The 26,137-nt window shown below is 40.7% G+C and overlaps 1 protein-coding gene and 1 long non-coding RNA gene across 2 annotated transcripts in view; one reads left to right on the plus strand and one right to left on the minus strand.

Annotated features, from left to right (window-relative positions):
• Positions 1 to 224: 224 nt before the first annotated feature.
• LOC131359474 (uncharacterized) lies at positions 225 to 5,986 on the minus strand. The gene is made up of 4 exons (XR_009205784.1): positions 5,631 to 5,986; positions 5,302 to 5,543; positions 4,596 to 4,643; positions 225 to 4,324 (listed from the first exon to the last, which is right to left on the minus strand). It is a non-coding gene; the product is annotated as an uncharacterized LOC131359474 (long non-coding RNA).
• Positions 5,257 to 26,137, plus strand: part of akt1 (v-akt murine thymoma viral oncogene homolog 1) — a 58,690-nt gene continuing 37,809 nt past the window's right edge. The window contains exons 1-2 of the mRNA XM_058399371.1: positions 5,257 to 5,394; positions 18,535 to 18,680. Coding sequence (XP_058255354.1) covers positions 18,635 to 18,680 — 46 coding nt within the window. The 5' untranslated portion in view covers positions 5,257 to 5,394; positions 18,535 to 18,634. The remainder of the gene's footprint in view (positions 5,395 to 18,534; positions 18,681 to 26,137) is intronic.

Here is a 26,137-nt window from a genome sequence, read left to right on the forward strand (position 1 = left end):
TTTTTTATCATTATTGCTAGGGTTTGCTTGTGAGCTTAATTTATCAATGCAAAAAAACAAACAAAAAAAACAAAAACAACCTGTGACTCAGACAAGTGAGGCAAAGAGGAACAGATGGAAGTGGTCTTTTTTTTTTTAAATAAAAATAAAACACCCTGCAAACTGCAATAGTCAATAAAATGGAAATCAAATAGAAATTAAAATTAGTTTTTGTTTTTATTATTTCTGTGCAGTGGGGTAACAAATGATCCACGGTCCGGTGGTCAGAGGACACCAAACATGGTGACATGGTTAACCTTTATCTCCACACAGTCCTTGCGATCCAACATGTACAGCAGTTGTACAGTAATTGCATGTAACTCTCTGATTAAACTTTTGGTTCCTATAAAATTCCTAATGGTGAATAAATTTCTTGAGGTCCCTGTCTATCTTAGATTACAACAAACCGGCTTGTGTTCAGTACCACTGAAAAACCTTGGATGGTGAGAGTCATGGTTAGTCACAGATAAAAGCATAGTGTAATCATGGTTCTGGGGGAGGAGACTGAATTCAGATGGTGGGATGACATGGGAACGTTTTCAATTTGCATATGCATGCATATTCATGATAGTGAATTGAATTCCAGCTCTTTTAAGGGTGTCAAAGCAATCAGGTCAGTTCACCAATATCAATCGGCTCTTTCATCTCCCTCTCTTCTTCTCTTTATTTAAAACCATTTTTCAAAAGTTGTTGGTCTTTGTCCATTTATCATTTTAACTGTTTAATAATTTTTTTTAATCTAATCTCTGTTTAACAACATAACATTATAATACATTAGTTATTTTATTATTATTATATAACATTACTTATCTCTTATACCTTTAAATTTCTTGTATTTAGTATTTTTTGTTATATTTTATTTCATTATATCTTATTTGTTATTTTTTTTCTTATATTTTGTACCCTTAAATTCCAGTATAGTATTGTTATATCTCTATTTTATTATTTTTATTTATCATCTTATTGCTTGTGAACACTGCGGGAAGTCGTAAATTTCCCATTGGGATGAATAAAGTATCTATCTATCTATCTATCTATCTATCTGTCTGTCTGTCTGTCTGTCTGTCTGTCTGTCTGTCTGTCTTATAATTTGCTGGAGGCCAGGTCAACACCTCAAACTCGTTGGTCTTTGTCCATTTATCATTTTAACTGTTTAATAAAATCTACTCTCTGTTTAACAACATAACATTATAATTTGCTCTGTGTTTGAAATAAAATCGAAATAAATGCAAAACCTTAGAACTTTAAAATTCATTACACTACATACTGTACATCAGTCTAACAAACAGCAGTGCAGACACTAACGCTGAAACAGTGGCACACAAACGACAGTCAAACACGGTTCTCATAGATGGGACTCTAACCATAATCCTTTGCCAAAAAAATCTCAGATGTTAATAAAATTCACTTGATGTATTTGCGCTATATTTGCACTGTATTTACAGTTTTAGACAACTATGAATTTAAGCTAAAAGACATCCTGTATCCTTTGTAGTAGTTCGAACCAATCTGACTATTTTCCTCTGATCTCTTTTCTCAACAAGGTGTTTCCACCCTTAGAACTGTCACTAAGTCACATTAGCTCTGTGGTTGGAAAAACCTTGTCAACTAATGTCTCACTCAATGTTTTTTAGTTGTTCGCACCATTCGGCGTAAACCTTAGAGACTGTTTTGCGTGAAAATCCCTGGAGATCGTCAGTTTCTGAAATACTCAAATCTGATACCGACGACCATGCCACGGTTAAAGTCACAGAGGTCACCCTTTTTCTTCATTCTGATGTTTGACCTCCTGCAGTCAGTTTTAATTTAACCAGAAGCCACTAAAAGCAGATTTGCAACACCTCTTAAACCCTTAGAGAAGTGTTCTCTGTTCTCATGTCTCTGAGAGTACGTAGGCAACGTACAAACATTCTTCCCAGGAACACACGTCCATTATTTGCAGTAGTAGGATTAATAAACACCCCAGCATAGGTTGGTGATTTTCCAGCACTTGTTTTTTTCCAGATAGACATGTCTTAAAGTTTATTCTATTAAATAAACCTGACCAGATTTGGTTATTTCAGCTTTTCCTTGTTTATGATGACAGTACATTTCTTTGTAAGACACAACATTTAAATGTAAATGAATTATTATATAAATTATTATAAGAATCTGGCTGGTCATGATTTTTTTTTCCTCAGAAAGGGGTGAATTCAGGTATTGTGAATAAACTTTTGTATTCAAGTTTTTCTAAATGAGTATAAATTCATTTATTTATTCATCCTTTCATTCTTCATCAATAACTGCTTTATCATCTGGGTTTAGTGGATTTGAGGCCTCTTCCTGGAAAACTGAGCACAAGGCAGGAATATATCCTGGATGTGAAGTGAGAGAAAACCAGAGGACCTGGAAAATCATGTGGACACAGAGAGAACTTGCTCAAAACATTGCTCAGGCACTTAAGGACGTTAGGACATTTTGGCACAAAGCTGGAAGCACACAACAGTATAGGATGGGATGTACAGGATGCCTATGGGATATGCAATGGCTTAGTGGTTAGCATGGTTTCCTTTGGGTAATCTAGTTTCCTTCCCCCGTCAAATGATGTTTTTTAGGATGATTAGTATTTTATATATATATATAAAATTGCTCATAGTGTGTGATTGTGCCCTGTGAGTCCTCCTGGATAGGTTCCAGGCTCCCCGTGACCCTGTGTAGGATAAGTGGTAAAGAAAATGGATGGATGGATGGATGGATGGAACAAAGTGAACAAGGTCCACAAAGACACAGTTTGCCAAAGTTGCTGTGGAAGAAAGTGAGCCACCTGCACCCAGTGACTAGCCAAAATCCAAAATCTAGTGGAAAGCCTTCCCAGAAGAGCGGACATAATAACAGCAAAGCAGGATGAAATCTTAAATGAGATGTTCAACATGCACACACGAGTGTCATGTCGAAACAAAATCTGTTTCTGTTTTACCGTTTCTTGCATTTTTCCCTTCAGTGCACCAGCTAAACATAGGACAAAATATCTGCTATTTCCATTTAAGTTTCTTATTTAGAAATGCATGACCCTTATTTAAATTGGTGGAAGGAACTTTTTCACCTCATCAAGAAAATTCTTGTGTCAGTACCTCAGACATCACAGATTTGGGCTTCAGCCCTGAGCTCTACTTACTGTCTATGTGGAGTATCACTATGGGGTTCCTCTGGGTTCTCCAGTTTCCTCCAGGTGTGAATGTGTGTGGGGGGCAGTAATAGTTTGTGACTGAGAGAGAGAGGTGGACTTACATGTGTTGTGGTACAGGTAATAAGTAAGATCCATCCATTGTCTATACCCGCTTTATTCCTAATTAGGGTCACAGGGGTCTGCTGGAGCCTATCCTAGCACACATTGGGCAAAAGGCAGGGGTACACCCTGGACAGGTCACCAGTCCATCACAGGGCCACATATAGACAGACAACCACACACACTCACACCTATGGGCAATTTAGAATTACCTATCAACCTAATGTACATGTTTTTGGACTGTGGAAGGAAACCGGAGTACTCAGAGTAAACCCACACAGGCACAGGGAGAACATGCAAACGCCTCTGCCTGTTCGTACCCGGGATTCGAACCCAGGACCTTCTTGCTGTGAGGCAACAGTGCTAACCACTAAGCACACGTGCTTGCTGCACCTAATAAGTAAGATCTTTCTCCTAATGTTATAGCTACATTTCACATTGAGGATCATTATGGTAACTGTGGTAAAAGAAAAAAAGGAACTATAGTAAATATAATTATATAATTTTACAGTTTTCTTGGTGGGGGGGGCAATGTGACAGACACCAAATTGCTCAGGCTTCAGCAATAACAAGTAAAACACAGTGAAAGCTACATTTACAGTCAATGGATACATTTCACTTTGTTTAACTGACTGTGATGCCATGTTTATAAGTTCATCTGTCCATCTATTTAAAAAAACTTATTAAAATACTTGAAAAAATGTCAACAAACAGTGTGGTTAAAGGAGGAAGTGTTTAGAGGAGAGTGACATCTTTAATTAGACTCCTAAAAATGGCACATTTTGGCATTCTTTAAAAGTTTCTTAAAAAAGCTTTTGAGTTCCATCCAAACATGTTATTTAAAACAAAAACGAAAAATCGAGTTGCTCATATCTTCTTCCTAAACAAACATGGCGGATCAATCCCACAATGCAGTGTGGCATGATGTCAACTCTCAAGTCCTATTCCTGGCCTGCTTCTCATTTCTTCAGTTGCGTCTCAACATCTCCTTTCCTTGCTTCCCTTCCTCTCTTCTTAGCTCTTCCCAAAAGGGGAAGAGGAAGTGAGGGGAAGGATGTAAAAAAAAAAAAAAAAAAAAGGAAACAGAAAAGGACGTGAGGAATCAATAACGAAAATATTCAATCTTTAATTTAAGGCATATGAATTGACTTTTATTTGAGGATTTGATTTGTACCCATTGTTTATTTCATTACGATTATGAATTTTCTATTTGTGGTTGTTAAAATTTATTTTATTTATTTATTGTTATTTGTTTTCCAAAAAAAAAATAAAAAAATATTTGTGGTATCACCTGGGCATCCTCACTGTGGAAACTTCCTCACTTCTCGATCCTTGAATACTGGGATAATAAAAGGAGATTTAGATAAATCATCACAGAGTATCTGCTACAGAGTGTCTGCTACAGAGTGTCTGCTACAGAGTATCTGCTCAGCTGGTTCGTGATTAGAAACTATAATCCTATAAACCTAAACTAATAAACCTTCGCTACAGTATTTTTTAAAAATACTCTGATTTAGAGTTTGGGAAAGCCTAGCACCTAATGTTACCAAGATATATACTTACAAGTGTGATACTGATCATGCAGTTAGCTGATTCAAGAGACAAGGATTATATATTTAGCAAGACTGAGACATTTGGGAAAGGAAAGGAAAAGAAAGGAAAGGAAAGACAGACAGACAGACATAAAGAAAGGATAGAAAGGATAGAAAGAAAGAAAGAAAGAAAGAAAGAAAGAAAGAAAGAAAGAAAGAAAGATAGATAGATAGATAGATAGATAGATAGATAGATAGATAGATTTCCCACAAAAGTCGATTGAAGCTGTTCTCTATACCTGACTCCACTGAGCGCACGTGGTCTTTATGTTCATGTTGATGAATCGGGTCGGCGCTAGGACCGCGGCGTCCTGCTAGTAGCAGCAGCCCTGCAGAGCCAGAGCCGTTTGGGAGGCGTAGTGGAGCAAAGGCAAAAGGGGAGCGGGGTAAATGAAAACACTTTACCTGGCCTTTTTTCCGTGGGATTTAGCAGCCAGCGAAAATCGCCTGACGCCACCCAGGGCAATGTTCCGGAGGCATTTTTGATCTGTCGTCGAGGTAAGGTGCCATTTTTGCTTCTTTTCGCGGCGACGCGGCGGACAGTTCATCTGAAAGGGAAGGTCTCATCGTGTTCTATAGGATGCAGTTATTCTCTCAGGCTGCTCCTGTCGAGGCCTTTTTCCCCCTCCTACTGCTTATATTCGTTTCTATTAAGCAAATAAAAAAGAGACACCTTATATATATATGTGGCGTAAACACAATTTGGTACATGTTAAAAAAAAAACAACCCGTACGTGTGTAAACAGGAACAGTGTGTGTGTGTGTGTGTGTGTGTGTGTGTGTGTGTCCGTCCGTCCGTCCGTCCGCGAAGCTAAACCCAGCCCGAGTGCTTTATTGATCTGTCATTTCTACATTGTGTCCGCTCGCGCTCGCGCTGGCCGCCGCGTGGACGGTTAGGGCCTACTACTTTTTTGTTCATCCACAGCTCTTAGCTCGTCTTAGCAATCTTCTAAAAACTGAGCAGATCTTGTAAAATGGCTTTCTGAGAAAGTTCCTAATCAGATTGTGTTGTGTTTTTCTCTCTGGGCCGCTCGGGCACACCCGTGAGAAGTAGTAGTTATTTAAGTTGATTTTATTGTCCATCTCTCTCTCTCTCTCTCTCTCTCTCTCTCTCTCTTTCTCTTTCTGTCTCTGTTTCTCTCTCTCTAGCTGTATACTTCTACGGCTGTGTCCTTAAAAAGTGCTTCTTGTTTACGTTTAGTGCAATAGATAGTCAGTGTTATTTAGTCAGATCCGGTGCTCTTAGATGGGAAGATGTGTGTATTTGGAAATGGAGGCATGTTCCTTTTTGAACCTTATCTGTTTTGATTGTAGGAGGGCAAACAGCAGCAGGAAGAACAATCTAAGCATAGGCTTTCTTTTGCTTTAAACTTTCTTTTGGAAATACTTGGTGCTTCTCTTTTCCTCTAACACAGCTCATGATATCACCTTAACGTCTCTTACAGACTCACAAGACCTTAAAAAGAAAAAGAAAAAAAGACCCATTTATTCCTTGAAGATGCTGAGGCGTTTTTTTCCCCCTCCTGCACTCTTCATTCTTTCTTCATATCCATTAATATGTGAAAGGTCTCCAAGTTCCTCGGGGTCCTGTTGACGCAAATGTGCCGTCAGTGACATGCAGAATCCCAGGAATGCTGCCTGAAATCAGCTCACACACACAGTCGAGGTTATTGTGTGTGTTGGTGTTGGGTAGGCATGCCTCAGGAGTCAGGCCTAAACATCAACAAGGAAAAAAAAAGAGCCACTGCTGGCCTTGTCATATGACTGGCCTTATATCACTTTGGGTCTTTTTTTTTAAAAAGATTTTTAGGATCTCGGAAGAATATTTACTAATAAACTGCTGCCTTTACCTGGTACGCTTTTCAGTCCAGATTTGCTCTTGCACATCTTTGGTCATGAGTCAAGATCAGGAACGCATAAGACAGGCAAAGACAAAATTCTAGCAGTACTGAGCTACGCCAATAGGACGACCGCACAGGATCACGTCAAAGTCAGGACAGCTAAAAGTCATAATATAACTATTCTTATTACCTCCAAGTCGCTGTGAAGAATAGTTCTGTTTACGAGGCCCTGCTTTTTGCATGAGCCTGAATCACACTGATGGTTTAATCAGAATGTAAACATTTCCTTTCACCACAGGTCTGATGACGTTAGAGGATCTTCATCATGACATGGAAAACATGCAATCGATCAGTTTGTTACAGAATTCGACAGGTGGAGCTTATTTTCACCAGCGTAACTAGTAATAATCTGAAAAGACGACTGAAATCACATTGCTCTTTGTTAGACTCGATGATCTCATGAGTGAATGTTTTTCAGAGCTGACTAATGCTCTCTGTCCGGGCCCCTGTTCCTTATAACTGAATGAACTGAGTGTATCCCAGCTAATTACGTCCTTCGCTATCCTTTTTTGTCGTAATCATGTCCAGTGATGGCGTACATAGTGGCTTGACCTCCTCCTTCCATGTTGTGAGCTGCTCTAAAAGTTTATGGAAAATTGAAGAAATTGTTTTATTGCCAAAAGCAGACATTCCCTGCAAGCTAGAGCATGCACAGGCTTATTACACTTACACTTTCATCTTCACAACCTTGTACCCAAGAGCTTTTTTTTTTCTTTTTTTTTTTCCCCCCTCCACTTCCAGCGATGTTCACTATCATCCCAGTGTGAAACCTATTGTACAAGTAGTGAAGACTCGAAGCAAAGCACCAGACTGCGGTGCTGCTGTAAGAGTTACGACAGAGACAAGATGGCGAGCGCTGATGTTGCATGAAAGTAGAAGCCTTAAAAGCTGATCTGTCAGAGCAGAGTGCAGATGAAGAGGTGAGATAGCTGGACAGACAGAAGGGATAAAGTGCTGCTGCATCGCTCTCTTTTTATGTAGGGATGAAGCAAGAGCTAAATCCTGCCGGGGCCAGTATCAGTAGTTGAATGGCATTATGGGGGAAACCAGCATGAACATTTTGATGAAGAAAGTTGAAAGAGTCATTTAATTACAGAACATATCCAGTGAAGATGAGATGCTTCTATATATTCATATACAAATTTTGTCAGGGTGGATTTTTCCGTCAATACTCTGTAGTCTTAGTGCTATTATTACTCCAGTGTTTCCCCTGATATGATGCGTCTGTCGCTACTTCAGCACTTTGCAGATGTGATGACTCATTTTTGCCTTAAAAGTTCTTCCACGTTGTAGTGGTAGTGTAAAAAAAACAAAAAAAAACTGTTCCACCAGGACGTGGTTTAGTCTGAGCCATGAGGCACTGATTTACATTGAATGGGGCCGACTCGTGCAGGCCGAACTGAAATGATGAATGATTGGAGAGAGAGAGAGAAGGAGTGTGTGAGCGAGCCTGAGAGAGAAAGAGAAAGAGAGGGAGAGAGAGTCTGTGAGTATCAGTGGGTGGAGGCCCCGAAGCTGCTGTAGACCATGTGACCCCAAGTCAGGGTACTGAGTTCATTCAGTTGCTGCTGGCCAGCTGCCAGCTATGCAGGCATTTAGCTGTTTGTAATGCAGAGACTGCTGTTTTTAACGGTAGCACAGTGTTTGGGTTTCAGGCCCAGTCATACACCGCTGTAACTTGCTGTCTCTTTCCATTTCTGTCCATTTCTCTCTAAAATACCTCACTCAGTAGCCAAGAGGGACTGGCTTACATACAACGATCAGCCGAAACCATTGACAGGTAACGTGAAAAGCATTGATTATCTCATTACAGTAGCACCTGTCAAGAGGTGGGATATTTTAGGCAACAAGAGAACAGTCAGTTATCAAAGTTCTTGTGTTGAAAGCAGTAAAAATGAGAAAGCACAAGAATCTGAGAGACTTTGACAAGACGACTGGGACTGAGCATCTCTGAAGCTGCAGCTCTTGTGGGATGTTCCCGGTCTGCAGTGGTCAGTATCTATCAAAAACGGTCCAAAGAAGGAGTGAGGCTAGACCTCAGTCCGATCAAGCACAAGTCCGATCATTGGAGATCCCAGCCCACGGGACTTGCTGCTAACATCTTGAAGCCAGATACTACAGCACACCTACAGAGGTCTTGTGGTTTCCAGGCCTCGGCGGCTTTTAATGTTACGACTGGCCAGTGTATGTATCTTTAGTCATGCAGCAGAGAGGTTTTGAAAAAGGGTTCTTCTTTTTCATTTTAACAAAATTTAACAAGAAGTGCACTTTTATAGACGTCTTACTTCACCTTAATTCCGTAAACGTCTGTTCTAACTGACTCGGATATTCACAGCGAAATTTTGAAGACTTGTACAGTCTTCTACAGTTCCAGCTACTGATTTCAATCCAGTCCATATCCATGCCTGTGTGCTACCTGTGTCCATTTCTTTTTGTAGCCATGAAGGGTTGAGAGGTGATGACTAGTGGTGAGACTTTTCAGTTGACTAAATTCATTAGCCCTTTGGGCACAAAATTAAAGAGCTCCTTTGAAGCGGTTTCATATTGCTTACATTATGCTAGTGTGCATGTGGTGCTTTTGAGGAAATAGCTGGGGGTAGGCACACCCAAACAAAGTCAAGTGTGGCAGTGCTTTCATTGAAGTGAAGCTAGAGAGAATGTAGAGTGGAAACTTGCAGACGATGCTAAACTGCCACAAAAACAGGAGTCACCCCGAGCCTGTGGCTGAACCTCATGTGCATGCACCAAATATATTTAACAACACCGAGTCGAGAACATTAGTCATGAATAGGAACTGGGCTTTGGACTAAAATATGTCAAGATGGTGGATTTAAAATAGAAAAAAAAAAAAAAAAATCATGCAGAGAGGAAGAAACAGAAAGTCTTGGAATCAGCAGGAAGAAAACCATAATGATGAATCAGGAAAATTACAATGATGTTAAAATTTCAGAACTTTTAAATTATTTTTTTCAGATTTATCATTTGCTACTAGACAGAGATCATTTTCATAAGAGTAAAAAAACTTTATTGGAAGCTTTGGAGCCCTAATGTCTACTTTTTTGTGGAGGTGCAGTCAATATGGGCAGTCCTCTCGAAAGCAACGTAAAATACAGTGCAGTTGTTTAAGTGCAGAGTAGAAAGTAATTACGGTGCGTGAAACACATTAGCAGAACACACTGCCTGTCTGAGTCGACAAGATCCTAAATTAAAAAGGTGTGATAAAAGTGTTAATCTCGAGCGCTGAGATGAAAAAAAACGGATAAAAGTTAAAGGAAACTGAGTTGATGTTTGTTGAGGAGACAACTGTTATCAGTGTGAAGAATCTGTACAGCAAGTGCAAATGAAGTGTCCACACAGCTCCCGAAAATGAAGTTGAGCTTGCGCAAATGTGAACACTGTTGATAAAATGAATATTACAAGCCAGAGCTGCACAACCTCATTTAACACAAAGGCCTTGATGGACTCATGGTGTGTTAAACGCAGCGGCTTTTCTAGAGTTTGATCAGTCCTCCTCTAGTCCTTTTTTATGTTGTGTGTGTGAAAACCACACCACAGCATTCAGTTTGTGTGTGTGTGTGTATGCGTATGTACACCGATGAGGCATAACATTAGGTGAAGTGAATAACACTGATTATCTCCTCATCATGGCACCTGTTAGTGGGTGGGATATATCAGGCAGCAAGTGAACATTTTGTTCTCAAAGTTGACGTGTTAGACGCAGGAAAAATGGACAAGTGTAAGGATTTGAGCGAGTTTAACAAGGACCAAATTGTGATGGCTAGACGACTGGATCAGAGCATCTCCAAAACTGCAGTTCTTGTGGGGTGTTCCCGGTCTGCAGTGGTCAGTATCTATCAAAAGTGGTCCAAGGAAGGAACAGTGGTGAACCAGCGACAGGGTCATGGGCGGCCAAGGCTCATTGATGCACGTGGGGAGTGAAGGCTGGGCCGTGCGATCCGATCCAACAGACGAGCGACTGTTGCTCAAACTGCTGAAGAAGTTAATGCTGGTTCTGATAGAAAAGTGTCAGAATACACAGTGCATGATGGTTTTTGTTTTGACAGCAAAAGGGGGACCAACACAATATTAAGCATTGGTCATAATGTTATGCCTGATCGGTGTATATGTGTGTGATATCCCGAAAGAACAAAACGCTTCAAAAAGCTTTCACCGCTGATCATGTCATTTGTGGCAGAATGGCAAATTAGAAGAGACAAGCATGCTTTCTTATAGCAGGTAACAAGCTAACATTATTAACCAAATCAGTGCCAAGTAAATTAGATCTGGAAAATAGGATGTCCTCATTCAACTACATTTAAATTCCCTTACTACTCATTAACACAGTGATGAGCGTTAGCCTGGTTGTTTCCTCTCATCAGTCCTCAGCTATAATATGAATGTTATGAATCCTCATCTGACTGCAAGCCGATGTTTCTATGCGGAAAAGTGAGGGGAGGAGGAGCACAGCGAGGGGGCGGGGCATATGATTGAGGAGGACCTTGCAGGATATTTTCGCTTCAGTCTTCTTGTTTTAAATAATTCAAAGGATGATAACGTACAACGAATAGAAAAGCCTATTTAAAGACCTATCTACTGTAACCTTCCTCATCCTACTTCTCTTCTTAGTAAACCTAACGTGAATAAATGGCAGTAAATATCACGGCTGAATAGAGACTGCACATCCCACTCACATCCTCACTGGCGCTTCCTTTCCTGTGGAATTCTGCCAACAGGGTGCCATCAATACTGCCAGGATAATGCGAAGAAAAAACCCATATGACGATGTATCTCATTTCTGTTGGTTTGTTTTCTTTCATCATCTCGAATATCCCGGGGAACAAATCATTAAAATATTAAAAACTTTTGGATGATGACTAGCTTTAATCTTATATTAAATTAAGGGGGGAAAAACAAACATAAAAACACCACAATGCCCAGGGGAGATGGAATGAATGATTTTTCTTGTTCAGACAATGCCACAGTGTGTCAGGATGTCTACTTTCAGATCATTTTATTTGAAAATTAATTTTCCAAGGGCATATTAACAATTTTATTAACTTTGGTTAAAAACCCACCCCTTCTTTTGCTGAGTCATTAGCATAGGAGTTAGCAATCTAACAGGTAAACGTTACATCAGCGGACTTCTAACATTAGCCAGAGGGCTCAGGTCGGTGTATTGCACTGTGGGATTATTTCAAATTCTGACTCAATAGGCTAAACATCAACATCATTATGTGGAGGTTTTGGAAATACACCGATTATGAGCACCTGCCTAATATTGTGTTGGTCCGCCTTTTGCTACCCGGACCCGTCATGCACTGTGTATTCTGACAGCTTTCTGTCAGAACCAGCATTAACTTCTTCAGCAATTTGAGCAACAGTAGCTCGTCTGTTGGATCGGATCACAAGGCCCAGCCTTCGCTCCCCACATGCATCAATGAGCCTTGTCCTCCCATGACCCTGTTGCCGGTTCACCACTGTTCCTTCCTTACTGACCACTGCAGACCGGAAACACCCCACAAGAGCTGCAGTTTTGGAGATGCTCTGATCCAGTCGTCTAGCCATCCCAATTTGGCCCTTGTTGAACTCACTCAAATCCTTACACTTGTCCATTTTTCCTGCTATCAACTTTGAGGACAAAATGTTCACTTGCTGCCTAATATATCCCCCCCACTAACAGGTGCCATGATGAGGAAATAATCAGTGTTATTCACGTCACCTGTCAGTGGTCATAATGTTATGCCTGATCAGTGTAAAGTGGAGCTGGTGATTAAGGGCAGTGAGATGTACAGAGAAATGGCCTAAAGTCTTGATTAGAAAGTGATTACAAAGCCGATCAGGTAAAGCGGTGACCGTATGGGATACAGACAAACTTGTATTAAAGATGAAACAACAAAGTCTCTTAGACGTCCAGTCACAGCCATGTAGCAACCAGTAGGTCAGCCGTGACTCATAGTTCTTCAAATGTCTCAAAATCTCAGATGTCTTGCAGAAGTTGTACAGTGTTTTACATACTAGTGAATAAGTAATGGGTAATTAATGCCACTTTTGGTGTCGCACTTCAGGTAATAGCTCTCACACTTCCCTTTGCTGCCTTGAACCAAACACAAAATCAAGCAAACCGTGGGATATTCAAAGGAGCTTGCAGATTTTCTAAATTACGCCAGCTTTTCAGCAGATTTCTGCGCATTGTGTTACGTCATCACAACATCTATTGAGCCGTCTTCAGTTCATGAGCCGAACATGAGCACAGATTCATTGAAGCTAATTACAGATGTGTCTAAATATATATGTGTGTGTATGTATATAAAACACAGACGATCAGACAAACCAAGGTGTATTTTTTTTTTTTTTTTTTAATATTCGTTGTCATAATATTCATTGTCATTTTTAAAACAGCAGCTCGTGATTTAATGCCATTTTTGGTGAGAAATTGTGTGCAAGAACTCCAATGAGTATTACTCATAGGTGCCAATTGTGTAAATATATTAGCATATAGGTCTTGTTTGGAAAGTTACACATTTGATTTGGAAATTTAGCCAAGGTTCGGGTTTGGTGTTTTTTTTTGGGGTTTTTTTTCCCCTCAACAGTATCATTCATACATCTGATGCCTGCCTTGTCCTGAGGTAGGGTTTTCTTGTTAGACAATGTGGGTGATCAGAAATCTACATGCCACATAGTCTCACTGAATAATAGAGACGGATGTAGAAGTGTTAATTGTGTTCAGTGCAGGAAAGTTGATGTTGTGGGCTGCTGGTGAGTGCTTAGCATGTCTAGTCACTGTTAAATTTCCTGTTCCGTCACCGTTGAACCTTTTCTACAGTGACCAAAGTTCCTTTGACTGTTAACGGCTTCTCCGCGTTCTTGTGCAATAGAAATTAGGGTTTCGGGCCCCACAAGTAGATGGTCAACATGACGCAACCGCCGTCCGTTCCAGACTAATGGCTTCCTGTAAGCGAGCAGCCACTCGACACGTTTCTGTTTTTGTTTGTGTCAGCCTCTGAAGTGCTCTTCCTTCATCAGTTAAGGAAACTGTGTTTTGGAGTATGGCTCTATTTAACCACACTACCAAATTACCAGCTGCCAAAGCATATGCCTGTCAGCAGTGAACCCAGTGATGCAGGGCTTGGCACTTACCATTTTCCTTTTCAGTGCTGTTAATAATAGATCGTAATCACAATAAGGAAAATTGCACTCAATTTCCAATAATATTACACTAGACTGTTACTTTGTTTGTAGTGGTGTGATTATAACGACTAAAAAAAGGCATACAGGCAATTTTACAATGTAAATCAGCCAATCACGTGGCAGCCACACAGTACAACTCGTACATTTTCCATGATCAGCAGTATCATGGTTTGCTCAGAGTGGAGGGAAATACAAAAAACAGCCAAAAAACAGTGAGTACTTGTTGATGAGAGAGGTCAAAGTTAAGTTGTCTTTAATTGTCACATATACAAATATATGTGACAAATATATAAATTCTTTCTTTGCATATATCGTCCTTGGGGGTTGGGGTCAGAGCGCAGGGTCAGACATTATGCAGCACCTCTGGGTCAAGGGCCCATGGTGGCACCTTGGCGGTTCTGGGGCTTGAACCCTGATCTTCCGGTCAACGACCCAGAGCCTTAACCACGTGAGCTACCACCGCTCCAGCGTCAAAGTAGAATGTACAGTTTAAGAGGCTTTCATTCTGGCAGTTTACTCTGAAACGGAACTTGCATGAAAAGTTGGTGAAGCTGTCATGTGGACCATGCTACTGAATTTGAGGAGGTGGTGTGAGTTCGCTTGCACTGGAACTGTGCTGTGATTTCTGTGAACATGAACACAACTCGTACTCGGGTCTGCGCTTGTTCAGGAAGTAAGGTAACCTTCGCGTGTGTTTTAGCCGATGACGACATCATTAGTTTCCACAACACACACGCAGCATGACTGGCAGCGGACACCGAAGTGGTGAAGAGTCTTACTGCACATAATTACACCAAAATAATCTGTATGTATAGACATGACGAGTCGTGGTGTGTTTCCTGCGGTTGTTTATGATGATGTAAGATGAACACAAACACGCTGAGGGTTCAATAGAATCAAGTCTGAAACCAGACCAGCAATCGCATCGCATCACAGCACACGTGCCCAGTGGGATAAAACACTGAACCCGTACTCACTGCAGCCTCAGACTCATGTCCATGGCTGACATTAACGAGTCTTAGCGCAGTCTTCAGCTTCAGTGTTCAATAGGGATGCCACAATACTCGGTACGACCTCAATATGCATATGTGAACCGCGGTTTTTCGTTTTTTTCTTTAAAACAATAATAACCAGGCGTTTTTAAAAAGTGTTTTTTTGGTATTTTTTTTCCTTCATGCGCTCTGTTACTCTCTGTACCTCCTGTGTGTGTTTGCCTGCATGGTATGTCTACGTGCTGAGACAGACACGCCTCCCCGCGAGTAAATATCCAATCAGTGAGCGCTAAGGTTAGGGGCGGTGACCATGCTTGTGATGCTAGAGTCAGGTTTCAATCTAACCCTGGAGAGCGGTGAAGTGAGACAGAAACACGAGGAAGCAGCTCCGTGATTCAGATCTGTGGTGTGGGAACATTTGTTGTTGACCATGATGCCGATGAAACAAAAACGGTAAACAAAAAATGACTGTGTTTAAGCAGTGTTACACACGAGTTAGATACAGACATGGAAATACTTCCAACATGACCACACATCTACAGCTCCATCACCCAGAGATATCACTGTGTGGAAGCGGGAGCCTTTTTTCCCGACCTCTACGAAAAAACGTGCAAAAAAATTGAAAACGCTTTGGCTAAAGCACAAAGTCTTGCTCTAATAACAGATAGCTGGAGCTTGGGGGTAACAGAGAGTTATCTCACAGTGACTGGTCATTACAGAGCGGATTGGGAATGAAGAGCGCCGTCCTCCAAACCCGTCTTCTGTAATAGTCATACAAGCGCTAATTTTTATACCTCACTATTTTCAGTACACTTTCATTGTGTTAGTTGATTTTTGCATTTAAGTAAAATAAAGAGTAAAACCAGTTTTTTTCTTCTTAACATACTTACTGTTCCTGTCACCTAAACAAAGAATAATGGAAAAAACCTTTAATTTGCCAAGCCAACCGAACAGAACCGAAAACTGTGGGTAAAAACCGCGGTACGTATTGAACCATGGGTTAACTGTATTGTTGCATCCCTAGTGTTCAATGCAATGTACATTCTAAGATGCTTCTCCGCACTAACAGTGTAGCTTTTCATGCAGAAAAAATAGAGAAGTCATAAATTGTTTATCCTCAGGCAAGTGAAACTCCAATGCACTCGCCCAGTCTGCTGTTTGGATTGCCCAGAACGATACAGGCGGGACATCTTGAAACCCTAAAGAGCAAAAAGCTAGCTTAAAGGCTTTGAAAGGAAAGTGAATAGTCAGATTCCTCAGAAAGGGGAGGATTCTGCTTAGCTGCAGTCCTTATCTGCTTATAATCATTGATTTTGATGGCCATGTCCCTTGGCATTCAATAAGCAGATTTGCATGACAGGTTGAACTGCACTGTTAGCCGTTTTGCTTGCGTTCTTCCCCATTGCTGTAACCCAGAGTGTTGCTGGTTTACCAATAAAACGGTTGGTTCATCAGCATTACTAGTGTGTTATACGTATGTAAACATGCATGTCGTGTAAAAGTTTTTTTGTTTCCCCTTTTCTCCGATCAGTGGACAGGAATGAGTAACTTAATATTTTGAGGAGTTTGCAATTTTTCAGTATTACAGCCAAGACGTGTCTTGTGACATCACAACATGCATTCAGCCAAAGCCTTCTATTCACATGTGTTGAACAGGAGTACTGGTAGTACTAAAAAAAAGTAGTGCTATTTTTGCAATTTCACCAGTTTGTTTTCCTCAAAAAAGCTTAAAAATCTCTTAAAAAGTTGCACTGCAAAAAAAAGCTGCATTAAAATCAAGTAAAATGTTTTGGCTGCAACAACCACAACAAACCTAGCAAAATCCTGGAAGGGCTGATTAGATAAAGATAAATGGGATGGTAATTGAGCAGTTCCTGGTAGTTGGTTATGCCTAGAAATGAACAAATGATCAAATTATGGAGCAAATTGAAACATTTCCCAACTGGGAAACAGGTGCAGGAATGATGCTGCTGTAAATTTTCCATCGAGATCTCAACCAAGTGCATCCACTTTTAGATTTATATCAGGTGGAGACTGATTAAAATTTTCAAATAAAAAGCAGATAACGTAAAAATGAATATTAAGTACAGCTAATAAAATATTAACAAGTTAATCTGATTTAAACAACAGCAAAATGTTTCTAATATCAGGAATATATTATGCACTTCTACAATGAGCATGTGAGCCTTTAGGCTTTGCTTTTCTAACACATGATGATGATGATGATGATGATGGTTCTTGTGTTTCAGATCATTTGTCTTTGACCTCATGTTGAAACAGGGCAACTTGTATGAAAAGTTATGAATAACATTAGGTTGGGGAAGTGATTATATCATTTCTTAATAACGCAGGAAATCACACCTACTATTTAAAATTCCTGATAATTTTGGGTGAGGTTGTGTTTGGGGCAAAACGTCATCAAGCTCCTTTGAATTAAACATGAATTTTATCGTAACTTGCCACTAAAGCTCTGTTTGGCGATTTCCGTTTTGACATTCTATCCACTAGACCACACCGGGAGCAGCCATGGACCGTATACATGACTAAGATGGATTATGGTGCTGTGTATTACTCTTATGTGTTTATAATCACTTTAATAGGAGCATATTATCTTAATGTATGCAGGTATCTAATCAGCCAATCACGCAGATACAGGTCAACAGCTTCAGTTAATGTTCACATCAAACATCAGAATGAAGAAAAAGTGTGATCTCTGTGGCTTTAACCATGTCATAGTTGTTTGGCTGGTTTGTGTATTTTAGAAACCGATGAAGATCTTGGGATTTTCACATACAACAGTCTTTGGAGTTTATACAGAATGGTGCACAAAAACCAAAGTTTTCCTGTGAGCAGAGGGTCTGCAGGCAGAAATGCATTGTTGTTGAGAGAGATCAGAGAAGATTGAGCTGGCAGGAAGTCCATAGTAACTCATATAATCACTCTTTACATCTGTGGAGAGCAGAAGTGCATCTCAGTACACATAACACATCAAAACTCTGAGCTACAACAGCAGATCACATCAGCTTTCACTTCTTTCAGCCAAGAGCAAGAATCCGAGGCGATCATGTGCACAGACCGGGACAGTAGTTCCAGCTGTAATTCAAATCACAGGTTTATATTAATGCTCTCATTCACTTCTCTGTAGGGTGGACTGCATGATCTAATGCTAATAATAAACACCAAAGACTAATTTAACACCGAAGCTTTCTGTAAGGTGATGTGTGCATAACATTGCTGGAGAGAGCATCAGTAAGATTTCTGCCACAGAAAGGACGTTCCTGTATCTCTGGCATGACAAGCTGTTTTTTTGTTTTTGTTTTTGTTTTTGTTTGTATTGCTAACCTTAAGAGACCTGGAGAGGCTGAGAAGGGAACTGCTGTTTATAGCTGATATATCGTCTGATAACAAGAGCTAACTTGTCCAGCAGATGCTTCACAACGCTAAAATGCAACTGTAAACAAATAAAAGTATGATGTGTAGAATTGTTAAGGTTCAACATTTTTTTTTCTATTAGCTGTTGATCAAATATTAATAATGATGTGTATTCTGATCTACAGGTAACCTTTGATAAGAGGCTCCTTGCCCAAGTGACGGAGATTGTGGGCTTTGGAGCTGCTGCTCTCCCTCTGAGACTCTGACCGTCTTCCTCTGTCCAGCATGACGGACGTGGTGATCGTGAAGGAGGGATGGCTCCACAAACGAGGTGTGTCCTTTTTTTTTTTTCCCACACCACATTCTTGCCCAGGATGCTGAATATGAACAGAAGGGGGTTTATGGGGAAAAAGCGAGTTTGGGTCATTTCATGTTCACCTCACACAGACGATGGCATTACATTTTATTCGCATAGCGCTTTTTATAATGAAACTGGTCACGAATCAGCTTAACAGAAATATATCCGTTATAAATTTGATCCTAATAAGGAAGCCAGAGGTGACCGTGTCACGAAAATCTCCCTGAGACGATACGCGGAGGAAGCCGCCCGGAAAGGGAACCCATCCTCATCTTCACTGCTTCTCTTTGATAACTCCATGACCTATATCAACCCAAAGTGCAATTATATAACCAGGAAATTCGTTCTAGTTTTAACATGAAGTCTGTGTGCTAAGCTTGTTCGTGTCATTTACAGTCCTAAAGCTATCGTAGCAATTGCACTACGGTTATTCTTATGGGTTTATTATTGGTTTATTTATAGCAAACTACAATTGTGATATTGTTCCATGTAGTTTGAGGCTCTGTACTGACTATAGCTGTCGTGGTAATGGCCAAATGAATCAGCCTGCAGGATCGTGTACTTTTATTTTCTTTTCTTTTTTTTACTTTTAAAACACTCCTGGTGCAGGTGATGTAATCCATAGCAATTTTTTAAAAAAATTCTAAAGCATTCTTCATTCTGTCATTACTAGAGTTTTAAACTGAATTGCTCCAGGTACATGAACTGCTTGATACTGCCTTATATAGATGAGTCAAATGCTCACGTCAAGCAATTTTTTTTCCCTCTCAGAATAAAATTACCCCTCCGTTTTATCTTCCGTACGTTAGAAAAACTGTGAGCTGTGCAACGTTTTTAATTTTTGACTCCTCTTTTTTGTTTTTCCTTTTCGGTAAAGTCTGGCTTGGTTCCTGTGTGTCCTCCTGGTTGTACACAGTCCTGGCACAAGATGGCTATTTTAACTTTATTTTCCAGGGGAGTTAAAGTCAGGGAAATATGAGACCAGGGCTTTACTTCCACCGTGAGAGTAGAGAGAGTCCAGATGACCTGCACCTTAGCACTGAAGCTCACCGGAGCCTGTCTGTTGAATTTGCTGCTTTATTGCATCATAAATCATTTGTATAGAATTGAGGAAAATTCTGATTATCTCTGTGTTGCATAATGCCAGCTTGAATTCAGAGTTAGCGTTAACGTTAACTGTAAAATACTCTTAAAATTAGGACGAACCCCAATTTGACTCTCTATTTTAGGATCTAGTTTTAAGAGCATTAAGATCAGGCTAATGATGAATATTCAAGGCGTGTAAAAAAATACTGTATTCATCTCTTGGAATCAACATCAAAATCCAAAAATCTCTTTAGCTTCTTCATTAACCCGTGTGTACAGGCAGATTTTGGTAGCATGGATGCAGTTTATTTTTTTCAATATATAAATTGTGGTGACATGATCATGGCCCAATGGCTGCTCATATTGTCGTTTTGCTTCAGTAAATCAGTCTTGCTAAGTGCACAACCGCTGCGCATTTCCTTTGGTTTTAGTGCAACAAGCAGTTTCTGTTTACCTCATCCGCTAATCGATTCGACTTTGATAACATGAGTCAGAGGTGTAGCGGTTAATTCTGCTGAAAAGGAGAGAGGAAGTGAGCACAGCTGATGTGTGAGAGTGCAGTCAGAGAATAGAGCAGGTCTATAGGCCTTCTATCTGTCTCTCTCATTCACACACACTATACACACACCGATACATACAATAGACTTCAAATATGACACCTTTCAGTAAACAGACCACAAAAACACTCGGGTCTACTTCTAAGAAAACCGAGTTTATTTTAAAACTAGATTGAATTTCCTGGTTTTGTCCATATAGTACACAGTCATTGAAGGGAAATTATTTACAATCGCACTATCCAGTGTCATGCTGATGCAGGATAGTTCCCTTTTGAGTCTGCTTCCTCTCAAGGTTTCTTCCTCATATTGCCCTAGCAAGTTTTTCCTTGTTACCGTTGCCTCTGGTTTGCTCATTCGAAATAAAATGATGAACCTTTAAATGTATATCCTGAATTTATATATTCCTTTAAAGCTGCTTAGTGACAATGTCCATTGTTAATAGTGCTAAAATAAATAGAATTGAATTGAATTCTTTGTTAAATACGATCAGGATACTGTTTGTTTCCAGCGAAATGATGTTATCATGAGCTTTCTGTATTTGTGTTGAATGAGGTATATGGTACAGTTAGTTTCGTGGGTTTGTTTTTTTTTAAATCCGAAATTTCAGCAGCAAGTTTTTTTAACTTGTTTCAAGTCCATATCCATTGCCTGTGATGTTCCCAAACTCCCAAGATGCTTGTTATCACTAGCAACTTATTTTAAACCTGCACCTAGACCATGTTCTCATTACTCTCGACTCCTCCAAAGCTCGCATCTGGCAGCGAAGCACTCTTCTGCATAAACCCGAGGCCATGAACAATGCTTTGAAGAAATCCGCTACCACTGGAGACGGGTTTTGTTGCGCCGTTAAAGTAAAAGAGGACAATCTGGGCCGACCTCAGATTAAGCAGAGCAGGAAGTAGCAAGTCATTAGGGAGAAAACGGCTGTTGACTTGCTGCTAGTCAGTAGATCTATTCACATTCTTACTTGGTCTAATTTGCTGGACGGCTTACAGGATGTGAGCTTGTACATTTGTTTAGTTTATTGTCGGAACACTTGGCAGGCACTCGGGGCAGATGCGCGAGTATCGAGGGAAACCACAATTAGGTTTTATATACACTCCTCGACTTTGCACTTTATTAGGACCTGCACATGTACACATGCCCATTCATGCAGTTATCCAGTCAGCCTATTGTGTTTCAGCAGCACAATGCGAAATCTCACCCAGACTCAGCAGAGCTTATTAAGGCTGATTTATACTTCCTGTTATCTTTGCATAGGCAAGATGGCTGCCTCATGTATCCTTGTGGTCATTTGGTACAGTAGAGGCAGTACAGCACCATGTGACAGTGTATCTGTAACCGAAGACACTCATGTATCTCAAACTGCATACTTGTGTACTATTTTGGTCCATTATTAGTTTTAACAGTAATGATTTTCCTATCGCAGTGGGGCTCTTTGGCTTGTATTTCCTTATTTGTCATTCCCTTTGGATCAAAGAGTCTCCTAAATGAATAAATATACATTCAGAAATTAAAGAAACCACTTAAACCTACTGTCTATTTTGAGTACCGGTCGCGCAGATCATGGCAGCAATCATGCCGGTAGCAGAAAGTTTTAAAGAGAAGCGGGGCTTGTCAGTCTGTTTAACGTCGCTGTGCATGAAATCGCTAAACCTTACTGTTCGATTGGAAAACCAGATGGACAGGGCTGCTCGGCTCTGACGTGCCATTTAGTGGATGTCGTTTTTAATCCTCCAGATGTACAAAAGACACACAAACAAGTATGTGTATGTATGTGCTGCTCATGTGGCAGCTGTGTGTGTGTGTGTGTGTGTATGAAGTGAAAGTGAAATATTTGTACCTTTTAATGTTTATATCAGAATGGTGAAAAATGTGTTCTCGGTGATTTCCACCTTAGGATGCCTGTTAATGCCAGAAACTGCTGATTTTCTGGGTTTTTCCCCCACACACAGCAGTCTCTAGTGTTTACACAAAATGGTACAGAAAACAAAAAACATCTAGACTGCATCTCAATCAGATCCCTAATTCAGTAGTCGGACATTTTAAAGGCTGTCTCTCTCAATCGCAGAATCCTTCCAGAGCACTGGAACATTTGCTCCCGGAAAAAAAAAAAATCCCAAGAATGCACCGCAAAAACCAGGAGCATAGATGCTCACTATGTTCTCTTACTGGAAATGACGTCATATTTTCTGAAGCTTCTTAGGAAAAAAAAAAAAGGTGGATGAACTCTCAGGTAACTTTGTCTACAAATATAAGTAGCTTGTTATTGTTGTTGTTGCTCTCAAAGGATTGCTTTCTTTAGCATGATGCAGTTTAATTGAGTCTAATGAGTCAACAATGTCGCAATGTGTATCCTCACCAGTGCCTGAAACCCATGTACACTGTTAACTGGTTGAGGCACACTCCTAGTAAGCAGCGCGTCTGTGGGTGGAGAAGCTTTATTAATGACAGGGGTCACTGGAGAATGTCCACACAGTCTCTGAGCTGATGGGAAGGTTATGGTGAAAATCACTTTTTACAGCTGCACTGAGCAGAAGAGCATGTCGGAATGGACAACGCCTTAAACCGTGAGACAGATGGGCCACAACAGTAGAAGACCACATCAGCTTCCACTTCTGTCAGCCAAGACCTGGAATTTGAGGCTACAGGTTCACTGAAACTGAACAGTTGCAGATTGAAAATTGAAAAAATTTCCAAATTTCCAGTCTTTCTTAAATCATCAGTTTTTGAAATGACCACAGATGCTACACTGATCCTGTCAGAACTCACAGCATACTTCTCTCTGTCTCTCTCTCTCTCTTTGCTCCTCCCTTTCCATCCAGTCCTTACTGAGCATTGTACTTTCATGAAGCCAGCAGCTGTGCGCAGCGAGATGACACCGAGCATCTCTGTGATTTGATCGGAGGGCAAACGTTTCTATCAGCCAGAGCAAAAGGCCTCGCAGCAAGTCTGACTTGGTGTCACATCACTGTCAAGTCCTCTTTGCTTCAACCTCCCACTGTGCAGGAGGCCATTTTAGCATGACATTGCTTCTCCATGGTCACTTTGGTCCCTACTCGTAAACAACAAAACACTTTTCCGGAAAGCTTGCAGCACGTTCATGACACTCATTTGCGGTCTCTTCTTTTACAGAATTTCATTGACCTGTTTTTGAACATGATAAACAACCCGGTCATTTCTAACACTTTCCTTCGTCTCTCATGCATGCCCTTGATCACAGCGCGGTCACATTTCTGTTTGAAATTACATTCCAACTCGGTTTCTGATGGGAATATATTTTTGCTTTCCAGGTCCCGTTTTTTGTAGGTAAAAGTTGGTAACGTACAGCAAGTTCACTAGTTAATACTCACTGAGCCAAACAAATGAGTGTATGACTTCCATGGAAGGAATTACTTTGAAGCTGTAGTGCTTATCTGATCTTGGAGTGTGTTTGATGCATTGTGTTTATCATCATTTTAATGTTTCAGCTTTGAACTCCTTGTCCACTAGACAGCTACAAAACTAACAGGACGGATACAGAATCTGCTTTTCAGTGAAAACCCGAAAACCATGTTAGGAATGTCTTGCAGAAAGGTCAGTGGTGTCTGAGTTTAACTTGTGACCTTCCATGTGGTATTACCTCAAGGCAGCTGTGTAAAGGAAAGAGAACAGCTGTGTCCTAACATGGAGCGAAGAATGCGTGTGTCATAAAGACCATTCCTGCTTTGTAGCAGTAGGATAGCCATGTGATGTGGCTTGGCCACAATTGACATTAGTCCTGCAGTCCGTGGGCCGAACATCATCAATTCATTTATCTGTTTTCAGTAAGGTGTATATATATTTTTTCAGGGTTGTATGGATCAGAATGTATTCCAGGAACACAAGGCATGAGGTGGGGAATACACTCTGGATGGGACACTAGTTTAGTGCAGGGTGCCACACACACACACACACACACACACACAGCACATCCTTCAAATCGCCTCCAGTTCACTTCATTGGCATGTTTTTGAGAAAACCAGAGAACCCAGCTCAGACCCAAGCAGACATGGGAAGAACATGTGAAATTCCTCAAAGACAGTAAACCAAGAGAGAGAATTCAGGACCCTGGAGCTGTGAGATAACAACTGTTAATTCTGTGCCGCTGTCATTTGTACATCAAACCAAAACCAACAGGTGACAACTGCTAAAATTCTGCCACTGCTTTTTAATGCTGTGTTTCTCATGCTGGAATTTTTACAAACCATTTTTCCTCCTCTTTACTCGTGCTAGAATTAGCAGGTGTTTCAGCCACTGCTTTTTCCCCACAAGGTGCAAATCTCAGGACTACCAAAGAGCCACCACTGCATTCCTGACGAGACCCTTAACCCTCACGTGTTTAACTTTGTGCTTGTGTATACGTTGCTTCATCTCTGAGTTGCTTTGAACAAAAGGGTGTTCCACATAAATAAATATAAATGTACCATTTAAGTAGCACACCGAAACCAGAAGAATTAGCAGCGCTTACATGTTGAAGGGAAGACCTGCTTGTGTTTAGTGGCCAAGCCGTGGTTAAAATAAACTTAATGAATAACAAGGCCGTGTGCCTGGAGGAAATTGTACCAAGTCCCACAGGAAGCTCTTAAACTAAGAGCCATTTAGTTCCATGCCGTGCTACTTTCAGGCTCCCCTCGCACGCCGAGGCCAATGCTGACATTTACTGTATTCATTCGCCAGGTGATGAATGACGGCACTTAGCCTGGGAAAGTTTCTGGAAGTTCTTGCTTGGAACCGGCAGCACGGACTTCAGTCCTGCTTATTGTTTTGAATGAGAACAGAGGTTCTCCAAGCTCCTCTGTGTTTTGGTTGACCACTGACGTCACCCACACCCACATGCCTGAGTGATGCCAGCAGATAGGGAGTGGAGTGTTCAGACGGGGGGAGAGTTTTTTTTTAATATTATTACTATTATTATTATTACTATTATTATTATTTATTTTATTTTTTTTTAAATCATTAAAAGACAAAACATCACACACAACAAGGCCACATTTCACAGGCAGAGGTGTGGTGCTGTGTTATTATTTTTTGTTAAATCCACCTTTGCTCGTTTGTAACGCTTTTATGAAAGTTCCAGGCTAAGGGGCTTGCAGATAGTTTGTGCTACGGAGAAACTTACCTCTGAAACCACTAATGTCCTCCTGCCTCTCTTCCTTGAGGTCATGATTAATGTGGCATCACTTATGAAACCGGATCAGCGGAGAGGCTAGCCGGCACAAAAGCACGCGAGAGGAAGATTGCAGTCTTTGTAAGCCTCTAGTTTTGTTTGATGTGCATTATGTTGGTCAGATGCAAGTCCAGACTTGTGCACGTGGGCTTTCTAGCTCCATGGTGGTCATATGATTAGAGCACACCTGTGCATTATACTGTGGAAACCCCAGCGGTGTGTATGAGGCAGGGTTGTGCAAGCATGTGCTTTTTTTGTTATTTTCTTTTTGCATTTCTTGTTCCTGATTTCTATAAAAAAAAAATAAAAAATTCTTCTGTTTCCATTCTCTGTGTTATTTTCTTTTTCTCTCATTCATTCACCTTCCCTGTGCTTTTAGCCATATGATTAGCACAGTCCCATAGCGACACGGTTCTAAGCAGCTGCCAACTTCACAGCCAAGGCCAGCCCCCCCTTCATTCTCCGTTCTCTCTCTCTGTCTTTGTGTGTGTGTGTGTGTGTGTGTGTGTGTGTGGTTCTTCCTCCCTGCCCATTCATCAGCAAACCCACATCCTGTCTATTAAAGGATGCTTTTTAGGCTACGTGGAATGTGTCCGTCA

This window comes from Hemibagrus wyckioides, linkage group LG09 (genome assembly GCF_019097595.1).
Source record: "Hemibagrus wyckioides isolate EC202008001 linkage group LG09, SWU_Hwy_1.0, whole genome shotgun sequence".
In the NCBI taxonomy this organism is placed as follows: Eukaryota; Metazoa; Chordata; class Actinopteri; order Siluriformes; family Bagridae; genus Hemibagrus; species Hemibagrus wyckioides.